Below are 26,731 nucleotides of genomic sequence, written 5' to 3' on the forward strand. Positions count from 1 at the left end.
TGCAAGTTTGGAGCATTATTAATTCATTGTTTAGCAATAGAACAAGAAAATCGTATAAAATTTAAAACGTCCTCTTTTCGTACCTGATTGAAATACCCCTCAATGTGGTGTTATCTTTCTTGTTCGTTTGGCTCAGATTTTGACAGTTCGTTTGGTTCACGACATTCATAGGTGGACCATCTCTCCCTCTGAGTATTGGCAATGACATAAGTAAAACACATATTATTACATTGTGTTATAAATAGCAGTTTGATGAAATATTCCAGTGGCTAAACAACATTACTACTTTATTTCCATAAAAAAAAATCTGTTAATACAGTGACATGCGTTCGTTTAGACGCACCATGTTTTTCATAGATTTTTCTTTCAAAACTATTTGGATTTTGAATGTCATCACTTATTTTTATTTGTTATCATGAACTAAAACAAACAGCATCATTTATTTAAAAAAAGTGCACTTGTTAGAATTAAAAAAGCGAAAAATTAAAAATAAGCTGATGCATTCGTTTAGACGCACCTTAAGTAAACGTAGTAAAAGCTTAAATTTTCTGAGTCAATCAATTGGCTAATAGTTTGTAGCTCCTGTGGCACGATCTGGTGGATTTTAATGTCACTCGATCCAAGCGAAATTTTGGTGGAGGAACGGTTATGGCATGGGGAGGATTTTCTTATGACTAAGAGATTCCTATCTGCTGGATCACCACCAAAATGCATTCCAGCAACTACTGCGAGCTTCTGGAAGACGTTTTGGTTTCATACTAGGAGATCATATGGAAAAACCTGTTGTATTTCAGCAAGACAACGCTTCTATTCATGTTTCCCGACAAACCAAGGAATGGTTTTCTGAAAAAAGACATGACCGTATTTGATTGGTCAACATGTAATTCGGATTGCAACCCGATCGAGAGCCTCTGGGGTATATTGGCTGCAAGAGTTTACGCCAATGGATGCCAGTTCAACACAGTAAACGACCTTAAACCATGCTCACGTACATGCTGGCAATAAATCTCTGTAAATACTCTCCATAACTTTGTCAATTCAATGCCCAGAATAGTATTTGAAGTTATTAGGAATAAGGGAGGAGCTACAAACTATTAGCCAATTGATTGACTCAGAAAATTTAAGCTTTTACTACGTTTACTTAAGGTGCGCCTAAACGAATGCATCAGCTGATTTTTAATTTTTCGCTTTTTTATTTCTATCAAGTGCTCTTTTTCTAAAGAAATGATGCTGTTTGTTTTAGATCATGAAAACAAATAAAAATAAGTGATGACATTCAAAATCCAAACAGTTTTGAAAGAAAAATCTATGAAAAACATGGTGCGTCTAAACGAACGCATGTTACTGTATTATACCATATACCATAAATAAGCAAAGGTTTGGTGCTACATTCCGATTCGGAACTCGGAACTGTTTATTATACACAGACTTCGCCACCGACTGTTAAATGTACAGGACAATTGCGGGGCTAGCGCTACGATCCTACTGACACTAACAGTCTCTCCCGAGCCGAGATTCGAACCTACGACGACTTGCTTGTTAGGCCAGCATCGTACCTCGAGACCAACTCGGACAAAATATATATTTTAAGCGAAAACTGATTGTTTCAAGATACTTTCAACCTTCTTCCAATTATAAAAAGAAATAAATGCACATATTGCCTTATATTAGAGGGAACGTGCTGCTAGAGATAAGTTAAATTAACAGTCCATTATAAAAAGTAATTAACAATCCATCGTAGATTACTTCTTGCCAAACAATGGTGCACACTTCAATAGAAAATTAATTCTACCTGTCGGCTACGCTCGATTTCGTTTCCAACCTAGCTCTGGCATGGTACCAATTGTTACTCGTTTTTTACGCAACCAGCCCGATGGATAAAGGGCCCAAATTTTGCAAGTGCACGAAGAAAATGACTAAATTAATTCGCCCAACTCCTAGGCAACCTTTATTGCGAAACGTGCGCTGTTTGCAGGGCAACGTTCCGACAGACAACACCCCTCCCCCCTACCCTCGATTCCGGATTGGGAGGATCACTCGTTCACCTGAAGGTCCCCACAGGGAAGTAAAACAATAAAAGTGCTCTTCTTTTTGTATTCGAGCCGGATACGGCCTGGGACAAAAGAGCAACACGAACGGATTGATTCGGGTTCAATTGCCAGGCCGTGCAGGTTTATTGTTCTCCTGTTGCGATTTACGTGCGTTGCGGGTCTCCGGACCGGCCTAGCCCTCGCCGTGAAACAGTCATCAAGCGCTCGCTGCGTTCAAGTTTTCATTCGGTGAGTTAATATCGGGCAAAACTTCCGCTTTGTGTTTTTCCCTGTCTTCTGGCTGTGAACCTGGTGGAGCTGCAGCACTGTCATCCATCCCAAGCTCCGAGTGGAACCAAATGGGCCGGAAATTCATACCATTGTTCCAGTGTTTGGCTACCTGTAAGTTCTTGAGCTAAATTTATCGACTCCAGTTTTCAAGACTTTTCACACCTTTCGGCTGATTCTTTTTATTTTCGACTTCAAGTGGGGCTAGCAGGGTTGAAGGGTTTGTTTTAGAAATTAATGGTGTTTTTCGGTAGCGTGCAATAATTCTTTTTAACTTCTACCGAAACAAAAATGGTTTTAATGCTGTTTTTCGTTTTTGTAGCGACTTCTAGAACTACCTTGTGAGATGATCTGCTTTTTTATTATTTTGATTGCATTTGGTCTGTTACGGTTGCATAATAATTAAAACCAACTTTTGTATCTAATGAGTAATATCAAATGCGCTTCGAGTTTATGGTGAAACTGTTCGATGGTTTTTTGTTACATACAATTTTACGGTTAGGTTTCTTTTCCCTTGACGGTTTGGATAAAAAAAAATTCAGCTTCCACCTAATAAAATTGCACTCGAATTACTACTTTATGCATGTGTCAGCGGTGAAAAAAGCGATCAAAATTTCACACACGTATTTTCTAGAAAATTATCTTGTAAAAATCAGACAGACGAAATTCAAGCACGGAGTTGCACCTTAAACTGTTCTTATCATCTTCAGCTGGAACTGAATCGGCGATCATCAAGCCATCAAGTAATGCCGTTAAAAAAAGCATTTCATCTTTTCTGCAACCATTTTCAATTTATTTCTGATGGAATAGTGTTTTGCGTCGGCTGCAAACAAAACACACTGACAGGTATGTGTAACGGTTGTAGCGTTCATGAACGTGCTTTTTATAGCTCATGATTTTTATCATTTTCATCATAATATCATGAGGTACATGATTCTATCGGATTACATGCTTGGCGGTTCCACGGTTTTTCGCACGAAAACGAGAACGGAATTCTACTTGTGTATGGGAGTCCATTTCACACACAGATTACTCTATACGCATACGAACCCCATGCAGAAGATTATTTTTAATTGGGTTGTTCAGCTATATCAGCTTTTTATATCATCTGAGAGATCTGAATTTTCTAAGTAAAACGTGATTTAAAAAAAATCTATCGTTGTCCTTCGCTTTTTTGAAGTAGAATACTTCTCTCAGGAAGTTCGGCTACATAGGGATGTGAAATGAAAATCTAAAACCGGAAAAAGTGAAAAATATGTCCAATTTCAAATGCTAATAAATCGGTTAGTATTCGATGGATTTCCTTCGTTGTTGCAGCAATAGCTTGGAAAATCTCCTAAGATTCTTCCCAAATGCAGATAATTGTTAATTTATTTTTCAAACTATTGTACTATTGAAAATAGTCAAGCCTTGTCAAAACGAAAACTTCGGCCTCTGATCGGTCGTTATATGATTGCTTCCCAAGCACGGTCGACAGAATCATAGACCTTGCCATTTGAAATGTGCTGTTTGGCCTATATAAGAGCCTGTTTCACTCGAAGCCGCTCATTATAATTCTAGACTGCAACAACAGCAGTCCTCCCTTAGCAGCAGCAGTAGCAATGCAGCGGATAACGGCCACAGCTGTGGTATGGCAATGAATAGCGGAGCGCGTCTCAGCATCGATAGCAGGGCCAGGTGATGCAGGGCAGCGGATACCAATGGCAACGGAAGCGTCCACTACTGTGGCAACGGGGATAGCGCAGCATCAATATAAGCAGGGCCAGGTGATGCAGTGCGGCATTTTAGCAAATGCATCCAATGAAAAGAACGTTCTGGAAAGCTTCTCAGTGTTTATTTTCCCCCAAGGAATACCTTATTCGCACTGCCAGTGATAACGCAAAGATGTGATCGGCATCTTATCAGACATTGAATTAAACAACAAATTGTCCTTTTCAGGATGAAATAAAAACCTAATTGAAGAGTTAATATTTTCTCTCAAATCAATTTACACGTTCAAGAAATTTGGAACAGATATATGTGGCTTCATCTCCGTGTCTCAGAACGTGCTGAATTATCTTTTCCTTCAGTCATGAGCACAACATCCAAAAAGCTTTCATTATCAGCATAAAAAATAATTTTCCGCATAATTGAAATTCAAAAATTATCAAGTCCAAATCATGACGAGCAACAATATTACTGAGAATGGTCAATCCTTGTTGAAGCGCAGAATTCGACTGATCTGATTAGTCGTTAATATGAGTGCTTCCCAAGCACGGTCGACAGAATCATAGACCTTGCCATTTTAAATTTGATATTTGTCTGTATAAGAGTAAGGATGGGAATTATCGACTGAAATGGCTATCGATAGTTTTCGATGATTTCCTACTACTATCGATAGGTTTTTCATCCCTATATAAGAGCCTGTTTCAGTCGAAGCTGCTTATAATAGTTCTAGACAGCGACAACAGCAGTCTTCCCTTAGCAGCAGCAGTAGCAGTGCAGTGGATACCAGGCGGATAGCGGCCACAGCTGTGACATAGCAATGGATAGTGCACTAGTTTCGGCGGATCTCAGCCTCGATAGCAGCTGGGCCAGCTGATGCAGGGACAGCGGATACCAATAGCAGCGTATAGCGGCTAAAACATTGGCATGGCTACGGATAGCGTAGCAGTTGCAGCGGGTTTAGCATCCATAGCTGCTGATGCAGTGAGGCACTTTAGTGAAATGCAGTCTCTGTGCGATAGCGGGCACTAGTAAATGCATTCAATTAAAAATGTTGACTCATTTTGACAACACATAAGCTGTCTAGTTTTGAGTGTTAAATCAGCTTTTCACTGTTTATTTTACCTCAAGGAATACTTTATTCGCACTGTCAGTGATAACGCTAAGATCTTATCCGATATTGAATTGAACAAATTAAAAAATGACTGACACGCAAGCAGCCGGATTTTATTTCTTGTAAAAGTATTCTACTTCATCCTCGCGGTCGTGGCTTTGCACACAACCCTCCTGTGATTTTTAATCACGATCTAAAACTGCTCGAAATCTACTCGAATCGTTACAATGACAGTTCGCCCATATACCAACTGTCATTGTAGCGATTTAGAGCGTATTTTTATTCTTCATTTAAAAATCGTAGGATAATGATATCAAGTTTTAATAAATCACGTTTTGCTCAGAAAATTACACTCTTTCAGATGACATATACAAATCGGAAATCCGTGAATAGCTAAACAACCCAATTCTCATGCGATTCCACGCGAATTACTAAAAACAATCGTTTTGTACGTGAAACATTCGGTACTTTCTCAGATTACCCGTTCAAATGCGAACAATAATTCCAGCAAAAGATTATTGTCTCATACTTTCGGTCTGCTTACATCCCTGTAAAAAAATACAGCCTGCAACGCGCTATTTTCGCCGGTTTGTTCAAGTATTAACTCTTTTTTTTTTGCTTGCTCTCTTGTGAACGGAACGAGCAAAAGAACATTTTCGCAAGTTTCCTTCCACTGATTACAGCAACTATGACGGTAGGCAAACTATTCTACTTACAGTCGTGTTGAAAGTTGTGTACGCTATGCCTTACCTGCTAGCTCACTGACAGAACCCGCGACAAAAAAAACGGAAAACTCAACGATGATGCAATTTTTCACCACATACATAACAATTGCATTAGAACTTATTGTCTGACAAGTAGTGTGGAGCACAGTGCAGCAGTGGGTGTCGAGCTTGAAGCGAAAGTTCACTTATTTCTGCACAAACCCTTGCGAAATACTTGCGAGTTGTGTCGAGAGACGGAACTAACAGAAACGTTCCAAGAGGTGTTTTGAAGAGGTAAACTTTGTCATTCAACACCTTGCTTGCGAAAAGAAAAATAAATAAAAAGGAAATTGGTTGCATGTTGAGTTGGGTCACCGTCATGACAGTCGGGGAAACAAACGAATGCGGTTTGCCGCAGGTTCACCGGTTCTTGTATCGGATTTTAATCATTCGTTGTGGTATTTTTTTTCTTTTGTTTCGTCCCTGCAGGAAGAGCGTGGCGTTCAGAAGCTAATCGAAACGTGCCACCCGGAGGACGACAAGCTTTACATAACGGTGTCCTCGCCGACTATCAAGAACAAGGCAGTGCAGATTCGCCCCTGGCGGCTGGCCGACGCCGACTACGTGCTCGACGCCTCGATGCCACTGGACCCGCGCAAAACCGTCTTCGTCGGTGGTGTTCCGAGACCACTGAAAGCATGTAAGTTTTCTCCGTTTGTTGCGACATAGAGCGGTGGGGAAGCGGATTAAAACATGGTTCTTTCTTGTTTTTTTTTGTTCTCTCGCTTGTAGATGAACTTGCCACGATTATGGATCGTCTGTACGGAGGCGTCTGCTACGCCGGCATCGACACCGACCCGGAGTTGAAGTATCCGAAGGTAAGTTAGGCTACAGTTAATGCACTTTAATGTAAAGTGCTCTACAACCAATACAGTAGCTAAGTCGAAGATGGATACTAGAAACATGCTTTACGAAATTATTTTTGATTTCATTTTATGTTTTTGTAAAGTAGGCAATGAACCAAAAATACAGAAACTAGGAATCCTTATGAATTCTGATCTTGAATAACTGAAAAACTGGGGAGCCTGGAGGATTGAAGACTACAAAGCTAAATTAAAAAGAAATGAAAACTTTTCAACCATAGCATCTGGTAAATTTACAATTTTGCACAAAAAAAACTTCTCAATAAGCAATTTGTTGAGTAATGCTTCTGGTTTTGAACGACTGGGTGAGCTTTCACTGTGCAGAATTGTTTGTGCGGTTTTGTTATAAACTTGGCAGTTTGTAGACATGTAAACTAATAAAAACTTATTGTCGATTCCATTCTTTTCAATATTGAGTTTTTTCCCATATTTTATTTAGTTTTGCAAAAAACGAAAGGTACCATTTTGAATGCAGAACTGGCATCGCACGAAAATATTTAGTCTCTGAACGTCATTTTGCTTTGGCCATTCGTGGATTCAATACCGTTTGGCCTTAATGTCCAACGGCATTTTCAATTATAGATGGCGACTTCTGGTTTCAGGAAATCCACGAAAAATCGATCATATATCCCTGTATATGGAAGGGTATTATCCCTGTATATGGAAGGGATTTTCTGAAACCGGAAGTCGCCATCTATAATTGAAAATGCCGTTGGACATTAGGGTGAAACGGCCTTAATGTATGGATTTGATTAATACTGGTTCAACAAACTATACATATTTGGCAGTATTTGAACATTTATCCCTATTCCCTTTGCGGGGTTAGTTTCTTTCCTCCACCTCCTTATATGTGGACTTCTGCTCAGACATTTTAGTAGTTATAGCAAGACAGTCGGCGGTTCGAGCGCATTCCAGAACACATACGCCATAACCTTTTCAGCCGACTGATTGTCACGTTTCTCCACGTTGGACTACTCTAGAGTGAAGTTGTGGAGTTACGCAACCATTGTTATATATCCATACAATAATTAATTTAACCATTGGGTCGTTACATCACGGATGTGCAAAAAGGAAATACACTAAGGGTTACTATAACGGTTTTTTTACACGGGTTTCTTTTCTCCATGACTCAAAAACGGTACAAAATACGTAGAAGTTAGCGCTTAAAAATTCCAAATCAATAAAAGAAACAGTATTTTTATAGGAAGCACACTAACTTTCAGGTCAAAATTTGTATATTTTCTAAATTTATTAGTTAATGGCCTCCAAATGGCATCATCCAGAATGTCTATGATCAAAACAGAAATATGAGCAAAATAAGAATAATCGAACAACAGGCAAATCAACGAGTTTTCTACAAAAGAAGCTATCAATTCATTTCCAGATTTGATGTATGTCAGATTCACATTGATCATCTCTAATATTTCCCTATCTCAAATCGGCCCTTGCACACACAACCACATGACCCATTGTGAGGCTGAATACTTGTAGCGTAGATATCAGAGCGACAGGCATCGAGAACTTTAAACAACCGGTATCGTTATCACTGCTACAAGCTAGTTAAAGCGATTGAAATTAGTGAATTTTTGTTTACATTTTATTCGGAAAGTGCGCCTCGCAATGTATGACAGACGAGTTGTATCCATCATCACATTTACTAAAGGCCCAAATGCACACACCACGCATCGCTAACCCGCCTTCCATTTTGTATGGAGAAGGCGTCATTACGCCGTGTGTGTATTTGAGCCTTAAGTTGAGCGCTCTGTAAGTTGTATTATCAGCAAACGTATCACTACACACCCCAAGTATAGATGACAGTTCCAAAAGGTATGCTATTCACGTCGATGCCTTAGTTTTAGTGATCGTTATGAACTTTTTCCAATTTTGTATAAAATTTGAAATGATTTTGCATTTTAAACTAAACTTATGAAACATACTTTCCTGAAAAGTTATAGAAAAATGTTGAAACATATTTTATTTGCGGGGAATACATAAACATGCTGCGGTTTAGGTAAAATATGCTGTTTTTCATCAATTTGCCGGTAACCTTTTTGCACTTTTCGTTTTTTTCTTGTACTCTAATAGCGCTTCTAAATAGAGTCGCTTATGTTTCATACAGTAATAAAAGTCATGAGCTATGACAATGACTAAGATTATGCTCCAACTATTAGAAATATAGCATTTTTATATATTTTATTTCTGCATATCGTCGCAATTTTTCACACTAAATCTAAATAATATCAATTTCTAGTGTGTTCCAACTGGAGATTCACTCTCCAACAAAAAAAATCATATATAAAACAACATGAAACGAGAAATTTCCAAAAATGTTCTGAATTGCATACAAAACGCAAAATTTTTCATAACGAGATTTATTTGTGTGCGTGGATAGACAAAAATGTAGCATACCTTGTAGAACTGTCATCATACTTGGCTACACACCTACTTAGTGAATAACATGCATGCAAGATGAGATGTATGTGATAGTGATACGCCGTATATAACAGTTATCGCCCTATTGTCATAAACAATGCACTAAGCTAGGTTTGAAGTTTTAATGAAAACACTTTTTCGATATAAATTTGCCAATACCCACCTTCTCAATACACTTTTCATGAACTTAACATGTAGAACAGCTTGTGTATCTGAGCAGGGTTGCCAGAAGGATTACTATAAAATAGTCGACAAGCTACCTTCTCCTTTGTTTTATGGCAACAGATCGTCGAGATTCTATGCCGAATCCAGAGTACGCCTCCTCAGCTCGACGACAGCACAAATCCAGCACGTACGAGGTCTGCCTCTATCCAATTCTCTATTGAATATTATCACTAGTCGCTCTTATACTCATCATTTGAAAGCTCAAGCTCTTTAATATGCTACTAAAATTGAAAAGTTCTATCGGCGGGTCCAGAACAATTTTTTTCAAAAATTTTTTTGTAATTGAAATGCTGATGGAATGGGAACTTTGTATACTTATCAAGGGATTTAGGTGCTGGGGGGCCCGATCAGATAGTGTTGAAACCTTCAAGTTTTGTTTTTTTTTTTCATATAATTAAACAATATTTGTGGGGTAAAAAAGACTCGAAAATTTTGAGTCCAAAAACTGCTGAAAAGACAAAAAAAGCTATAACTTTTTGTACGCTCAATCGATTTCTCTGAAAATTGATATGGTAATTCTATCCTATAAAAATATACAATGTCGGTTATTGAAAGTTGCTGTCGAGGTTACATAATTAGATATTTACATTTTTCTTCAAAAACGTGGTGATTGTTGGATGTTTTTTCTTTTGTCATAAGAACTAGGTTTTAAATTTGAACAATACGTTTTATAAACCAACTTTTATAAATCAACTCAAAAACTTTTATTGGACGCATTCAAAAAGTGCACCGTTTATAAAAATCGATTTTTTCATAACAAGGTTTAGGCCATCATTTGAACCTGTTGCACAAGGAGCGCAACTCTATTTTGTACCTACATTTAAAATGCTGGCTATAGCAGGCTATAGTCTATAACCTCCCAGCTGGTTTCGAGGTACGATGCTTGTCTTACAAGTCAGTCCTCGTATGTTTCAATTTCAGTTGGGATTTTCGGGTTTGATCGGAAAAAAAAGTTTCGGGTTCGGGTTTCAACCGAAAAAAATTCGGGTACAGGTCGGGTACGGGTTTGAAAAAAGCCAAACCCGACCGTCTCTACTAGCCAGTACTTCAAACATTCCTAATGGTACAATAAGCATACCGAATTGCAGAAAAATCGATGCATTTTACTCAAAGTTATAGTAACATTATGATTTTAGCAGCACCTGGACATTAGAGCTTAGAATGCCAATTCACCAGGCCCGGATTGAAGGGGGGCAAATGTCCCGGGTCTTTCGACACAAGGGGCCTCCCTGGTCTTAGGCCAGACGTGGATACAGGTTGGAGACCTTTTTTTTTGTTTTGCTCGTCACCTTCCAGCGAAGCGTTAAATCATTTCAACTAATTTTTTTGAGAAAAGTGGCCCCACGAAAATTTCTATCCCGGGCCACTTGAATCCCGCTCTGCATTTCACCCCACTAACTCCTTTCCCAAAAAAACTTATACACTAAAGTCGCTTTTTACGCGAGGGATACATGCCGCGTAAAAAAACCGCGTAAATTCCGGAACCCGCGTAAAAAAACCGCGTAAATTCCGGAATCCGCGTAAAAAAAGCCGCGTAAAAAAAACTCGCGTAAAAAAAACGCGTAAAAAGCGACCTTATGTCGTTTTCGTTTTCGCGGTGTAGCTACACTCAAACGACACTTTTGACACCGAAAATGTTTTATTTGACTTTTCGGACTACCCTTTTTCTGTCCCTGACAACACCCGAAAAAAGCAGAGTGTACTGTAGGAAGTTACCAACACATTCACACGTATGTGTCAAAACTGGTTTGTTTTGGTTCTCGTTCCACGTGGTGAAGTGTCAGGTAATTTTTTTTTTCAGCACATTTGCGAGATGGACATATGAAATTGAAACGAGACAAAATGACGATGGCGATAATGACCAAAACAAAACGAATTGACAGCTATCCCATTATTAAGCATACCAATGCAATGACACTGAAAATGTTTTATTTGAAGCTGCAAAGTATAGCACGGAAAAAGTGTAGCTACACCGCGAAAACGAAAACGACATTGATGTATGTACAAATTATTGCATGGATGAACAAACCCTGGATATTTAAGCTCGATTGGGGGACATCGATACAAAACGGAGTTGCGCTCCTGGCACAATGGGTTTAAATAATGATTAAAAACATGTATGAATAATGAAATTTTCTCAGTCGTTCCTGAAACGGCGCATTTTTTAATAACAACAAATGAAAGCTCTTGCTCTATAAAACGTATAGCTTAAATAAAGAGTCCAGTTTTGTTGACAAGCAGAAAAGAGCTGTAATAATCACCATTTTTTGAAGAAAAATGCAAATATCCTATAACGAAACCACGACAGCAACTTTTAACAACCGGCATTTTATATTTTTCATAGGATAGAATTACCATGTCGATTTTTGAATAAATCAGTCAAATCAATCATCAATCAAAATCAATGTCATCAAAGTCGCAACATTTTATTTGTTTTCAATTGATTTTCGACTCCAAATTTTCGAGGGTCTTTTCAACCCCTCTTAACGCTTTTCAAAAAATCTGATATTATGTAAAGCTTTGTTTTGTTATATAAATAAATACAACCCTAAATATTCCAGTACGATCAGAGAACCCTGATAACTTTTTATATTTCTGAAACATATTATTTATTTCCATTTCACTAGCTTTTCAATTACAAATATATGTTCGAAAACAAATTGTTATAGACCCCCCGATAGAACACTTCAATTTTGGCAGGATTTTAAAGGGGACAGCTTAAGCTTTCGAATGACGAGTATTAGAGCGATACTAATTTTTTTTGGATAAGTTCTTCAACCAGTCACCAGTCACTAATACCAAGATAAACAAATTCGTCGACCACTTCGAAAGTATCACCATCCATCACCACCGCAGAACTACCACGCTCTCTGTCAGCTACCATGTACTTCGTTTTGGCAGTGTTTATGGTGAGTCCAATTCTCGCAGCATCTGTTCTGAGAGCATTAAAGGCCTCCTCAACAGCTCTCTGGTTAACATGAATTATATTAATGTTGTCCACAAAGCCCGTAGGCATATGAGACTTCGTGATGATAGTGCCGCTCCTCTGCACACCTGACCTTTGTGTTGCCCTTCAAAGCTATGTTAAACACCAAGTTCGAGAGCTCGTCACCTCGCTTCTGACCATCTAACGTCACAAACGCGTCCGGAAATTCGGCCACTGTCCTGATGCTTGATGTAAAACCTTCATGCGTCGCACGTAACAGCTTAATTTGTTTCGTTGGAAAACCATGTTCAAGCATTATTTGCCACAGCTCGTTGCGTTCCACTCTATCGTACGCCACCTTGAAGTCTATAAAAAGATGGCGTGTTTGCAAGTTGTGTTTTCGAAACTTATGGAGGATCTGTCTCATGATGAACATCTGGTCCGTTATAGATCATCCCGCTCGAAAACCGCATTGGTATTCTCCAACACAGGTTTCCTGCAACGGCCTCAGCCACTGGAACAGGATACGGGAGAGAATTTTGTAAGCGGAATTGAGGAGGGTTATGCCTTTTTGTAGATAGGGCATATGAGTCCTTCCAACCAGTTCGTAGGTAGTTGTTCCTCAGACTATAATAATAATCTGGCGAACTGCACAGCCGCTCGCTCCCGACTTTGAAAAATTCGGCCGGTAAGCCGTCTTTCCCAGCAGCTTTATGGTTTTTAAGCTCTTTGCAAGCATTTTCAACCTCGTCCAATGTTGGTGGGTACCCAGCTTGTCCGTCCTCCCCAATTTCTATCCTGTTCTCCTCGACGACTCTCCTACTTTCCTCACCGTTCAACACCATTGCAAAATGTTGCTTCCAACGCCGTTCTATAGGAGCTCCTCGTGTCCTCGTTCCTGGTGAAGCAATTCGCCGTCTCCATGAGGACGCGATCGTTGTTCTCACGTTTCTTACGACGGTGAAGCCTCTTTTTTTCAGCTCTTGCTTCCCGGTATTCTTCCCGCATCTGACGCGTTACACGATTAACTGTTACTAACGTGTTGGCGTAGGCTCGGCTTTTCATCTCTACCTCTATCACCTCTAGATATTCAGCATCAACCCACCCACCACGCGTGGTTCCCGTTGTCATTCCTATCACTTCTCGCGTTGTTTCGCTGATGTGCTTCCACTACTCGTTCTGGTCCACTCCAACTGGTTTACCGATTCATCTATCAACTTTCCAAGTACACTCTGCAGCAACTCCTTCCGCTGATAACCTCTGGTTGAAGATCAAGTGGCAACAGTGTCACTTTCTGAAAAGACAGATCGAGTACTTGAGGTACGAGATTACGGCAGGATCAGAATCAGGTGCGGTTGAGCAGTTGAAGCAGACATTGTGTGTTCCCGACCAGCTCTGGCATTTTACCATTCCCAGGCTACTACAGAGCTTCACATCGATGCTAGCAAAGCAGGATACGGAGCGATCCTACTGCAGAAAATTATCCAAACTACGAACTCAAAGTTCTTGCAATTGTTGCTGCTCAAAATTCCGAATTTATTTGGTGGGAATCCCGATTAAAATCGTCACCGACTGTTTTGTATTAAAAATGACGATGGAGAAGAAGGATATTGCACCAAGAATCGCTAGATGGGCACTCCTGGTGTAATACGATTACATTATCGAGCATCGTCCTGGAGTTCGATTGAAGCACCTGGATACGCTGAGTCGGGCACCGGCGATCCACCTGTTGCGTAACAACGTAATTGAGTAAGTGAAGGCAAATCAGCAAACGGACGAAAAACTAAGAACGATTGCAAGAGTGGATATGGTGACTATTTTCTGGATCACGAAATCCTGTACAAGCATCATGAGGGTGGTAAACTCTGAGATATTCCCGGCGTAATGCAAAACTCTGTCATCCGCCAGATTTACAAATAGGGGTGATGATGATGATGATGATGATGATGATGGTCCCGCCACATACCCCTACAAAGGTTTGAGCTGGACGATTTATCTATAGATAATTAATATATTCACATTTAAATCAGTTATACAAAAAAAACGAACTGATTTTACTCCCAGATATAAACTTCTTCAAAAACTGTTAACTTGATTCACATCGGTAAAAATGTGAAGAGCTATAGAGCTACACAAAACTAGCACAGGGTTTTCATGACCTTCAGCCAGACTAACCACAACTACTTCATGATTTTTCTCTGAGCATTGTTAAAGAATCCATTTATATCTGAATTCCGCGCGCGAGGCTCAAACTTATGTAGTCACTCTCTATTATTTTTTAAAGCTACAACAATATAAAGGAAAAAATCCATCATCACCACCGTGACGAACACAGTAGTTTTTGTTAATTCATTACATATTAAAAAAGATCTAATATAAAATATGAATAAAATTTTACAACACAATCAGATCCGTTCGTAAAAACTTCGTCAGTTACATGCTTCAATAAAACAATAAATAAATAGATAGGTTCCAAAAATAAATAGTTCATCCAAATTAATTCCGTTGTTTAAACTTCGTCAGATAAACTCTCGTCATTTTATAAAAGTTTTAATTTTCGTTCTGTACAACAGAAACTTTCACGTGTGAAATACATTGTCTCTTGAACTCCGCAAGCGTTGGTGCACGTTCAACATGTCTTGGCATCGAATTGAAAAAATTTATACCTTTATAAAACAATGAATTTTGTGAAGCTCTTGTTAGAAAGAAAGGTGTTCTTATTTCATCCGCGTTTCTAGTGTTATATCTATGAAAATCTCTTCCACTTTCAATTCGATCACACAAATATATTGAGGTAGCAAACCATTAATTATTTTGAAAATGAACACCATAGACAAATAAACAATTCGTTGCTTCACGGATAACCATTGCAAAGCGTCCAACATAAAAGCAGAGGAAGTCAATCTTTCACAATTTAAAATCAAACGCATTATTCTATTCTGCAAACGCTGTAACCTCAATAATTGTGTGTTATTGGCCAAAAACAAAAAGGTAAGGCAAAAATCCAAATGTGGAGAGATGATTGACTTGTATAGCTGTATTTTACTACTAATCGTTAATTCGTTTTTCAAACGGCATAGAATTCCATACTTTTTGGCAATTTTCTTGATGACATTGTCAATGTTAGCGTTGAACTTTAGGTTGTCATCAATAATCATGCTAAGATATTTAATCTCCCGAACGCGACCAATTGCCTCATCATCAATCAAAACAGAGACATCGTCATTTACAACGGTGCGCGAGAAAATCATATATTTAGTTTTATCTATATTTAATTTCAATTGCTTATACTTCAACCATCTGTTTAGAGAACGTAAATCTTCGTTCAAGTGTGAAACGGCTTCTTCTACATTCCTAGCTGCAATGAATAATACGGTGTCCAAGATCATTCTCCACGGGACTAGATACCGAATCATTAAAAACAGTCCGTTGAGTTCTGTCAGACAAGTAGCTTTCAAACCATCTGAATGCAGTACTAGAAATTCCAAAGCGCTTGATTGTGTTCAACAATAAGGGCCTAGAAATTGTCCAAAAGCGCGTTTTAGATCCAAAAAAACAGCAAATATTGTGTCTCTATTCTCTAAGTTGTCTTTCCATTTTGCAGGGGTACTCCGGGTCGAGAAAAATGAAAGAACTCGTACAGCGAAAGTATTAAATCGACAATCTGGAAGCAAAACTGGACAGAATTGTTAGAAAGTTGTTTTCCATGCAACGAGAAAGGCTGGCAAAAAAGAAGGGCTACTTCAACCTATCCCCAATGAAAACCAACCTTTATGTTGACCATCTTGGACCATTGACAGCATCGAAAAAATAGTATCGCTACTTCTTCACGTTTGTAGATGCTTTTACCGAAGAAGTCCTGCAGAAGTTAGATAAAGACTGGAACGCGCAAAAATTGGTCGACTTCAAATTGGTGTATTTCTGTGAAAAATGCATTCAAAAAACCATGAAATGTTGCATTTGAAAGTTGAGTGCATATACAATGGTTGCTAATATGAGTTTTCACCGGTTGCTCCCCAGTTTTCAAAATGGCGTCCAAGCAAGAGGAACAGCGTGTCAAAATTTTGCTCGCGCAGCAAGAGAATCCGACGTCCTCGCACCTCAAATTGGCAAAATTGCTGGATGTGGCCAAATCGACCGTAACATATATTTTAAAAGTGTGCGGTGAGCGTCTGTCGATCGCCAGGAAGCCTGGAAGCGACGGCAATCGTAACTCAGACGTGGCAGTGACGATGAAAAAGGTGGCAGCGAATTATATGCGGAATCCTAACCTTTCCATCATGTACGTCACTGGCAAGCTCATTGTCTCCCATACTTATGTGCAGCGGGCCAAGAAACGAGCCGGGTTGTCGACGTTTAAGACGGTGAAGGTGGCGAACCCAGATTTTTTAACAAAACACCTCGGCAAAGCGATAGTCCGGAAAACTGTAATCTGCTTACAAAGTTCGACCGTGGGTTACGAAACTTATGTGAATGTTGATTTCCAGCAGCTTCCGGGACAGGAATTTTATTCCGTACCAGGAAAAGGAAAGGTGGCATAAATTTTCAAAACCATCAAACTATCGAAGTTCCCGAAAAAATACCTCGTCTGGCAGGCCATATGCACGTGTGGTCTAAAAAGCGGCATTTACATCACTACGAAACCGTCAATCAAGAGATCTATGTCCAGGAGAGCCTGGAAAATCGGCTGCTACCATTCCTAGAGTAACATAACAGGCCTGTGCTGTTCTGGTCGGATTTGGTAAGCTTCCACTATGGGAAAAAGGCGATCGAGTGGTACGATGCGAACAACGTGGTAGTGGTACCCTAAGACCACAACCCTCCTAACAGCCCAGATTTCCGCCCTATCGAACAGTATTGGGACTTGGTCAAACGGAATATCAAAAAAACTAATAAATCTATCGAAAACGAGCAGCAGAATAAATCTATCTGGCGTTTGGAGACGAATATGGTCGATAAGACCACTGTACAAAATTTATTGAAAGGGGTTAAGCGGAAGGCACGGCAGTTTGGATTTGGCAAACCAAAATAATAAACGGACATTTTTTCCTTTAAATATGTGAGTTGAACTACCAAAATAAGAATAGGAAGATTTTTGTATTACGAATTTTGACTGAAAGAAACGATTTTTTGTCGACCAAATTTGCGCGTTCCAGTCTTTATCCAAAAAGCGATCTTAGGAAATCCAGTGCAAGCTTCGGAAAATGACTGCGGTTCGACACTACTCTGATGGCTATCCTCTCTTTTACTCTAACAGCCTCATGAATTAGCAATTCATTAGAGCTTACATACAACTAAAGATCACACAAGGCGACGAAGCTGCCTTATGTTGCACACGACAGCTCATTCCGATCTACTGCGGCTGTCTTCCATGATATTGGACTCGCACTTCTCTCTTTTTTCTTATGCCGATGCCATAATAAATACGAAATAATACGAAATACAATGAGAGCCGGATTAATTTTAAAATTGCTGTCACGGAAAGACAGTCATTTTCAGAAGCCAGACATCTCTGACCATGGAGCTGCATTTACCACTTTTGCGTTCCAGGACACCTGGAACCCGAAGGAATCGAGCACTTACTGACTACAACTGGTGTGCCTCGAGGAAACATATAGGTGAAAAAGACCAAGGGATTATGGTCCCTGCGCTAACGAATCTATCGATAGAAAACCCGGAAAATTGGTACCGGCATGTTGATCCTTTGCAGCTTTGCCTTATCTTAGGTCTGATGACATGAAAACCCTTGAAGGAGCAATTCAAATTTCCCTTCAAGCAGCTTAGCTGAAGTGAAAATTGATTTGTGATCTTGATGAACCAGCAGACCGTTTTCTATCACTCCAATAACACTATGTAGTAAAAGCTGTTGAATGTTTCCCATTTCACGAGTCGATGTATGTTAGTCCGTGCACGTCCCAAAATACAGACGCGATAACCTTTTGACCCGACTGGCTGTTTGTCCATCTTTTGGAGTAAGTTCGTCGAGTTGCAGCCATCATCGACGGACTGTCGCAAACCAGTAATAAATCAATCGTACGATGGCTGTCGAATTTTAGCATGTATCAATCGAAGGTTGACACTTACTAAAATTAATATCAAATAACACTGTTAGTGTTATCTCTTAAAAAGCTCAGCGACGACATTAACCGAACTGTTAGAACAAAGGGTAACTTGTTAGATTAACAGAATAAAGAAACAGACGTTCAAATGCGGGATTAAATTGAAATAATTATGGAAAATAATTCAAGATTATGATTGGATAATTATTTTATAACAAACGGCATAAATAGTACTGAAAAATTGAAAAAAAATGGCAATAATAATAATAATTACGTGTCCTTATAGGGAGCTGGTCGAGTTGCTTTCTCGAACCAGCAAAGCTACATTGCGGCCATTTCCGCCCGGTTCGTGCAGTTGCAGCATGGTGACATTGACAAGCGAGTTGAGGTGAAACCTTACGTTCTGGACGATCAGATGTGTGACGAGTGCCAGGGTCAGCGTTGCGGTGGCAAGTTTGCACCGTTCTTTTGCGCCAACGTTACCTGTCTACAGGTGAGTGCCGTTTACCGAGTTTTTTTTTCGTAAAAGTTCTTATGACATTTTTTGTAATTTATATATCCAGTATTATTGCGAACACTGCTGGGCCCATATTCACTCGCGCTCCGGCCGCGAGTATCACAAGCCCCTCGTTAAGGAGGGCGCGGATCGGCCCCGGGCAGTGCCCTTCCGCTGGTGTTAACGCCAGCCACCACGATCGATATCGACTGCAGCGGGAAGGACAGCACAAACTGCTTTCGGGAACGCATCGTCGACGAGATCGAGTCACAATAGTCACCACCACCACCAACAACAACAACAGCACACTGGTGGCCAACACCATCACCATCAATCGTTGACCGGCAGCACTGCCACCGGCTCCACGCTCGGTGCCAGCTTTCACGGTTTCGGTCAATCCGGGTCCTCTAACTATGTACCTCCACCACCGTCTTTTCCCTGGACAAACAACAACTCTGGCAACAGTGGTCTCGGAATTGGTAGCAAGCCGAGACATCACCTGAGCCGTGCATCTTCGACATCGGGAGGTTTTCTCGCTCCTCCGCCAGCACGCTACAACACTGGCAGCTCGGGAGGTTGTGGAAACAGTAACGGAACCGTGGGTGGTGGTATGGGACTCATCTCCAGCAGTGGCAGCAGCAGTCCTTCCTCGATTCGCTGCAGTAGTTCAATTGATCAGGCCCTGGCGGCCAGCAAAAAACATGAAGACATTATTAAGCAGCATCAACGAAAGATGCAACAACAACACCTCTCGATGACGGCAACCGCCACCGGCGGTGGGGCCTCAATCGGGAACTAGATCGTGTTTTCCGAGGGACGATTTTTTGTAACCATAATTAGTACGATTTTCTATTCTACTTATAGACGATTAGAGATAGTTAAATTAAACCAAAAGCCGCAGAAAGGCAAGATAGGGAAGTGTGTGTTTTTTATGATACTATAACTTTCGCCGAATCATATTAGCTAAAGAGAAAACATGAAGTATTATATTACTAGTTGAAACCGAGGGGTTCGAAGTTGACAAAACATTGGATAATAATCAATCTTCTACGATGTGTAATATGAAGTCGGTTAAAGTCGGAGCAGAGAAAACTGTTTATAATTCGTTCACACTTTTTATATTGAAATGCTTTTTTGTTAACTCTTTGTACGAAATTGAATAAGAATATCGATTATGTATTACGGCAAACTGTACAGAGCTGCTGGGTATGAGAAAGCTTGAAGGCAACATACACTGTGACAACTGTACTGTGAATACACTACTGAACTGGAAGTCCGACAACCAAACATTCAAATAAAAGACGAGGTAATTTTGTAATTTTGTAAATAAGTTAAAGGGAGAACAAGTAAACCGACGCGCATCAGTTGTCGAACCAAAGAAGAAATTAAATCAAAACAAGCCATTGAAATCCATTTTTGTGATAGGTATTTTTTGCACTCGTGTACTAAATGCTCCCAGCAGAAATGCGCTTAATTATTATTCCTACCATATTATATGTGTAACGATTGCAGCAACACGCTTCTTATGTAATTGAATCAGTTTTATCCACGACTGATACACGGAATGACCCCTTGAGCAAACAAAATAATGCGATTTTTGTTTGAGAGGATTAGCAAATTCTTAGATGCCTAGCTGAATTTTGTTGTTTCTTTTTTATTGTTACCTAACTGTGTATCAAATCGCTGTTATTATGTGCAATGTTAGCCTTCAGATTGGGTTACTAAACCGAATACTAATCACTGATGTTTTGAGTTAAAGAAGCGATCTTGATTTATAGATTGCACCTGTAAATAGGGACAGCTAACAAAATAAACTATCAACGATAGTGCGATATCTGCAGCAAACTCTAGGCTGGTGAGAGATGATTAACTCTTTCATAGAAAAGTACTTGTTATAAACCATACAATACGCATAAATCAGACTTTAGATAGTGAAAACCAAAAGGGAAAAAAACTAGACAAAGACCACCAAAATCTGCGATATATTAGAGGAAAACATTGGCTCCATCACACGACTAGTGGACCTAAAACGAATGTAGACACGTGGCTAATTCTGTTTTTGGTTTTTGGGTGGTTTTTGTTTTAGCGTTGTTTTTGTTTTCTATTTTAAAAACCACCGTGTTGACGTCAGCAATTCTACTCGCTGATGGCAGCGAGTACCAACGAGTTCTAGTTCAACAATGTATTCCATAGTTTTTTACTTAAACCATCCCCGAATGGACATTGTGAGGCGTAAAACATGCTAGATTCCACTAATCAACCGAAGAAGCTTTCTATGCTTAATGTAGATTTTCTATTGGTTGATGGTTAGATAGATAAATGGATATTCAAAGAAAAATAGACACACACACAAACAATATATATTGCTAAAAATCAGATAAACAATTTAACAATAACATATAGAGAAGATAAACGAATGCTAATGCAAATATAAAATCATTGTAAACGAATCTCGTACTTACTGAGACAAACAAATCTGACAAAGAAATGAGAGGCAAGCATGTTTTAACGAGAATAGTCAATATTTCTATTTTTATATCAATCCGGAACCGGTTAGAGAAGACGCGCTGGAAACTCAAAACAAAACAACCAAGCTCACTAGCTTACGGAGAACGAGAGCTGTGTTGGTATTTGCTTTCACCGTACTCTATCCATTTGAGAACAAACAGAAGAAGAAGAAGAAAAAACACGGAACCATTTTGCAATCGTAATCTTCCAACTACTAGCTAAAAGAAAAAATACAAACAAACAGATAAACAAAACGCGTGCGAGGATGCTGTCATGTACTTTGAGTATGAAACGCCTAGTTTTTGACCTTTTACGACTTCGGATAATATCTTCTATATATCATTTGTGGTCTGCTTTGGTTTGCTGCAAATTAGTCGTACAATTTAGTAAATGTTACTAGTGAGGAATCCATTGTTCCGTTAGCGTCCGTCACATTCGACCCTCTATTTTGTATGCTGTGAATCCAAATCGAAAACCTTTTGAAATCATTAGAATACTGTGGGTCCCTTTACACACTTAAAGTTCATTTAAAACAGGGGAAAAATTCACTAAATATTCTATAAATTCATGGTAACATTTTCGAAAATTGCGGCTTCAAACGAATGGATACGCATTGTACTTTTGCCTACTTGGTGAGCATAAAGAGAGCAAAACTGGTATTCAGTTGGATAGAAAGCTTTCCCTGGAAAGAACAATCATGGAAAATATCGAAATAGTGACAGAAGAATGTTCATTTTTGAAAGGACTGTGTTTTAAAGTTTATAATTATTTTTTATTGTTGTTTTGTAAGCGAGCTACTAGCTTTCATAACATATCTGTTATTGCATACAAGAATGAGCTGTCAGAAAAATCTCAGTTTGGTATGCACCATAACGCTATAATGACTGTTAGTACTTTGTAGCGACACTGTTTACGTCAGTTTCGATTCGATACGTATTTCATCAAAGTAAATGATGATTTAAAACTGCCAGTGCTTATACCAATTATAACGCATGACTAACGATTAACTAGTGTTCAATAAAATCAACTAGAAGTTCATAAATTGACCAATATACTTACATTTGAACGGGTTATTAAACTTTTCCACACCGACCTATTACAGTTTTATGGACAATTGCATTTTTTTATCTTCAATATTGAGCTTGAAGAACTGATTTTCACGCAGTGTGTTTCTGAAAAAGATTTTATTTAGAATTCCCTCCATGAAGAAAAGACTTATTCATTTTTTATGTAGAGACAGTCTTCGTAAATAAAGACATCAGACAACAATGCCACCCTCACGATTCTAGCTGAACCAATTAACAAATCTTTTTTTTTTTTGTATTTACTTCAGTAAACCATTAATGTAAGGATTATAGAATAAAATGGCGATGGAAAAAAACAGAAACCTGAAGTGCAGTTCAATTTATGCGATTTGAAGATAGTTTGAATAATATTAACGACTGATTTAATTTCATTCTTGTTCAATACAGTCTAATATCCGTTCACGCTACAGCGAATATCATGTGATATCGCCTATCTTGAAATTAAATATCATACACCAAATTTTCCGTAAAAACTAAATGTATGGGTTCTGTTATCAAGATACGAGATATCACATGATATAGACTAAAGTGTGAACAAAGCATAACCGAAGCAGCCACACAATCTCCGACCTAAAAAAACATGGCACATAAACTCAAAGAGATGTTTCGCGTTTCAAGGTTTCGCTCAAGTAAAGAGTAAAGTATAGTTTTGCTATCGATTATTACGCGGTTCGATTCGGTACCAAACCGACCGACTGGCAACAGTCGCACATGTAACAAAACATGGAAAGCATCAACAAAAAATGCAGCAAGCAAATACAATGTAATATTTTTCCCAAAACCAACATACCGGTAGCAATTTTTCCCAACCTAGAAAGAATTTTTAGATATGTGTTCATCACCAAGTAGCTATTTCAAACGCGAACGTGTTAAAGGAGTTAAAAAAATATATATTTTTATCGATCTTCGAATTCCACAGACGCTAGGAAAAGACTCACACACACATATTCAACAGTAAAAAATAAGCATATTTCGAGAAAGCAAATTAAAAACCAGAAAAAAAAAGATAGCAATGCATAGTATTCCGTACTCTTCTAGTACAAAACAAAAGTATGATGAAAACACTATCAGTAGATATATTGAATTCCTCTAACTTTTTAACCGTGCTTGTTTTGTACTTTCTACCGAAACCGACTCTTCGGCAAATCGGCGAACAACAAAGAATAACAACAACAGCAGTTCAAGAGAAGACCACGAACACAAACGAAAACGAATGCTTTCGTACCTGAGCAGAGAGCGGATTGAGAGCGCGAAAGAGGCAACCAAACTGCATATATTTTTCTAAGAAAAACAAAACCAAACAAATCATCCGATCGAGGTTCGATTTTGACAGATCGACAGCCGATTTTCGTTATGTTTCGGTATCGAAGTTTTGAGCCAAAAGAGAGAGGAAAAAAATGGTTCGTTCGTTTTTCCGATTCTGTTCCACTCGTGAGGTACACTGTCGTTTTTTGTGACAAGAAAACTGAAGAAAGAAAAGTTCGCGACTACAGCGTATTTATTCTCTCTGAAGCACGATCAGTAGGAATCGAATAAAAAAAAATCTTGTAACAAAATGTAGGAAGTTACAGTTATACACTCTTTTTTCTACTGTTTGTATGTAAAATCTATCGTAATAAACCAAAAAAAAACATGCTAACAGAAATCAATAAAAATAGTTAAATAATAATAATAAAAAAATAATGATTAGGTGCATGTGTCACGGAGTAAAACAAGAAGAAGCAGTTCATTGGAAAATAACCGAACCTTTACTCTGAAATTATAGGAAATCGGTTCAGTCTAGCAGCAGAAGCCTAGAATAGTGAACTGGAACCGTGTGAAAAAAAAAACAAATACAACCTAAAGAATCACTTTAAATTTCAACATGTTCGTGAATGAACGAAACTTCTGCAGAGAACTTTCACACATATATACCAAAAAAAAATGAAAATAAACGGTAATCCATAAGATTGAGACAAAGCAAATAAACGATGTAGCGTGTAGGGTATGGTTCTCGTTTCAGTTTGTTTCTTCAATACGTTACACTCTAAAGATCTGCATGTCCCATCAACGTAGAAAAAAGTTACATATATTTCTAATAGGGAATGTACATGCATCTTATTTCGTTACTAATGCTAAAACTAATCATTATAACTTGGAAACAGTATTTAAACTTCAATTGATTTCATATCTTCGATTTTCTCTCAATGCTAGTCCCGCGTTCGTAAAAAAAACTGATAATTTCTTTTTTCATTTTTTTTTGGAGTTTTTATGTATATTCATATTAAAACCATTAATTTTTCTGGGAAATAACATGAACGAAACTCTAAACAAAAACATAATCAATGGAAAAGCGAAAAATGGTAATGAAAAACATGAAGTTTTTGAGAATAAACTTTTGAACAACGCAGATGATATTTAGTAAAAGTTTGCAATAGACAACAGAAAATAAAACAATCCATACTCTCTTTCTATCCCTCTTTCTCATACACATACGAATTCACATTTTGAAATAAATGAAAATGTTTAATGCTGGAGGAAAAATGTGACCGCGGTAAGAGGGCCTTTCTAGATTCATAAAGTTTATGTTCAGATGGAGAGCCACGATAAGAAGGAAAAATAAACCTGTTAATTTTTGTTTAGATTACTTGACCTGGCATACAACACAGAACAGTTAACTTAAGGTTTAAAGTGTTTGTTAAACAATTCTGTGAATACTTTATTTCCGTTACAGTATATTCAATATTTCTGAAATTTGTTTGAACATCTGTGTTTAATGTTTTAGCCCTACTTACCAGCAGACTCAATCGACATTTTCCAATAATATACGTGTGAATGTAATGCTTGAAACGTAAAGCTAAAGCCCAACTGAAAAATCTGACAAAAAAACGAATAAAAAAGACGTTCATTGTTTAACTATTGCTATTGTTTCTCTATTTTTTGTATAACCGCCGTTATCTAATAACTAAAAACACTGTTTAATAGCAAGTTAAAGAATTACTTATAAGAACGAGCAAGAAAAATTTACAGCTACGCATCTCATATCGGCAGCTAGGTAAGAAAAAAAAACGTAACCAAATAAGGCAAAACAAGAAAAAACCCAACACTGCAATATCGATTCTGAATGTATAAAATAAATTCAAATTGAAATTTAGTGAAATTTCACTCACAGACAGACACACGCGAACACTTCTTAAGCGTATAGCTGACAACAAGAACAGAAAAAACTAATACGAAAAAGAAATTTAAAAATGACAGCAAACATCCACCAGAAAAAAAATCCGTGATTCTCTTTTCCCTCTTCACGGCGCGTCGAACCATTGCACCATTGGCGGCGTTTGCGGCGAAGCACTGGAAATCAAAATTTCAAAAACTACTCCAAAATCCAACTTGCTATTCGACAAACATAGAGCAGAAGAAAAAAAACGACAGAAAAAAAGCCGCTGACGAAAGAGAAGAGAAGAGTGGAGAACATAGATAAGAAGTAAGTATATATATATATTAATAAAAAATGTTCTGAAGTAAAACAAAAAATAACAAAAGAGATACTTTTAGTAGATTTTTATTATAATTTTAGAACAATTTTTTCACAGAAAAAAGTAATAAAATTTTGACGAAAAAAATATTTAAATAAAAGTGAAGTAAACAAAGTAAAGTAATAAACTTTAGGTGAATGGAATGTTTTTATACTAGTAGCTGAATTTTTTAATCAGAGGTGAATATGCAAGCAAAAAAAAAGAATAAAAAAAGAAAATAAAACTAATTTTTGAGACAAGAATATTATCTAAAAATTAAAATTATATATGAAAAAATATAAATTATACCATTAAACATTTGCATAACGATAAAAGAAAGCAACATTGAAGCCCAAAATCCAACTCTCAACAACAAAAAAATAATGCAGAAGACCTCCTGCTGCACCCCAAAAATAGCGATAGATATATTTAATCGTATGATTCGTTTTCTTAGAGAGTCTTCTCTCAATCTAGGAGAGGAGAGGAGCGAACGTCTGCCATTTATAGAACATACACAGAAAACACACACACACACATGAATATGTCGTGACCGAAAACACATTCACTTTGATAATACATTAGCCACAATTAGTTTATCTAAGGACGAGGCGCGCGCCCCCCGTCGTCGTCATCGTCGTTATCAATCTGAATAGTATTAGTCCAAGCAGGTAGTTTTCTAGCTAAATTTAGTGAACGCTTATAATAATACTGTTACGTTACCAATACTTTTTTTCTATTACTT

General features: G+C 38.2%; 1 protein-coding gene across 6 annotated transcripts in view; it reads left to right on the forward strand.

Annotated features, from left to right (window-relative positions):
• The window catches only part of LOC129732015 (translational regulator orb2-like), an 815,319-nt gene extending 790,388 nt beyond the window's left edge, over positions 1-24,931 (forward strand). For all 6 annotated transcript variants that reach the window (XM_055692491.1, XM_055692477.1, XM_055692467.1 and 3 more), the window contains 4 exons: positions 6,330-6,540; positions 6,633-6,718; positions 18,693-18,899; positions 18,970-24,931. In XM_055692491.1, the coding sequence (XP_055548466.1) occupies positions 6,330-6,540; positions 6,633-6,718; positions 18,693-18,899; positions 18,970-19,086 (621 nt within the window). In that variant the 3' untranslated portion in view covers positions 19,087-24,931. The remainder of the gene's footprint in view (positions 1-6,329; positions 6,541-6,632; positions 6,719-18,692; positions 18,900-18,969) is intronic.
• The last annotated feature ends 1,800 nt before the right edge of the window (positions 24,932-26,731 follow it).

This window comes from Wyeomyia smithii, chromosome 1 (genome assembly GCF_029784165.1).
Source record: "Wyeomyia smithii strain HCP4-BCI-WySm-NY-G18 chromosome 1, ASM2978416v1, whole genome shotgun sequence".
Taxonomy (NCBI): Eukaryota; Metazoa; Arthropoda; class Insecta; order Diptera; family Culicidae; genus Wyeomyia; species Wyeomyia smithii.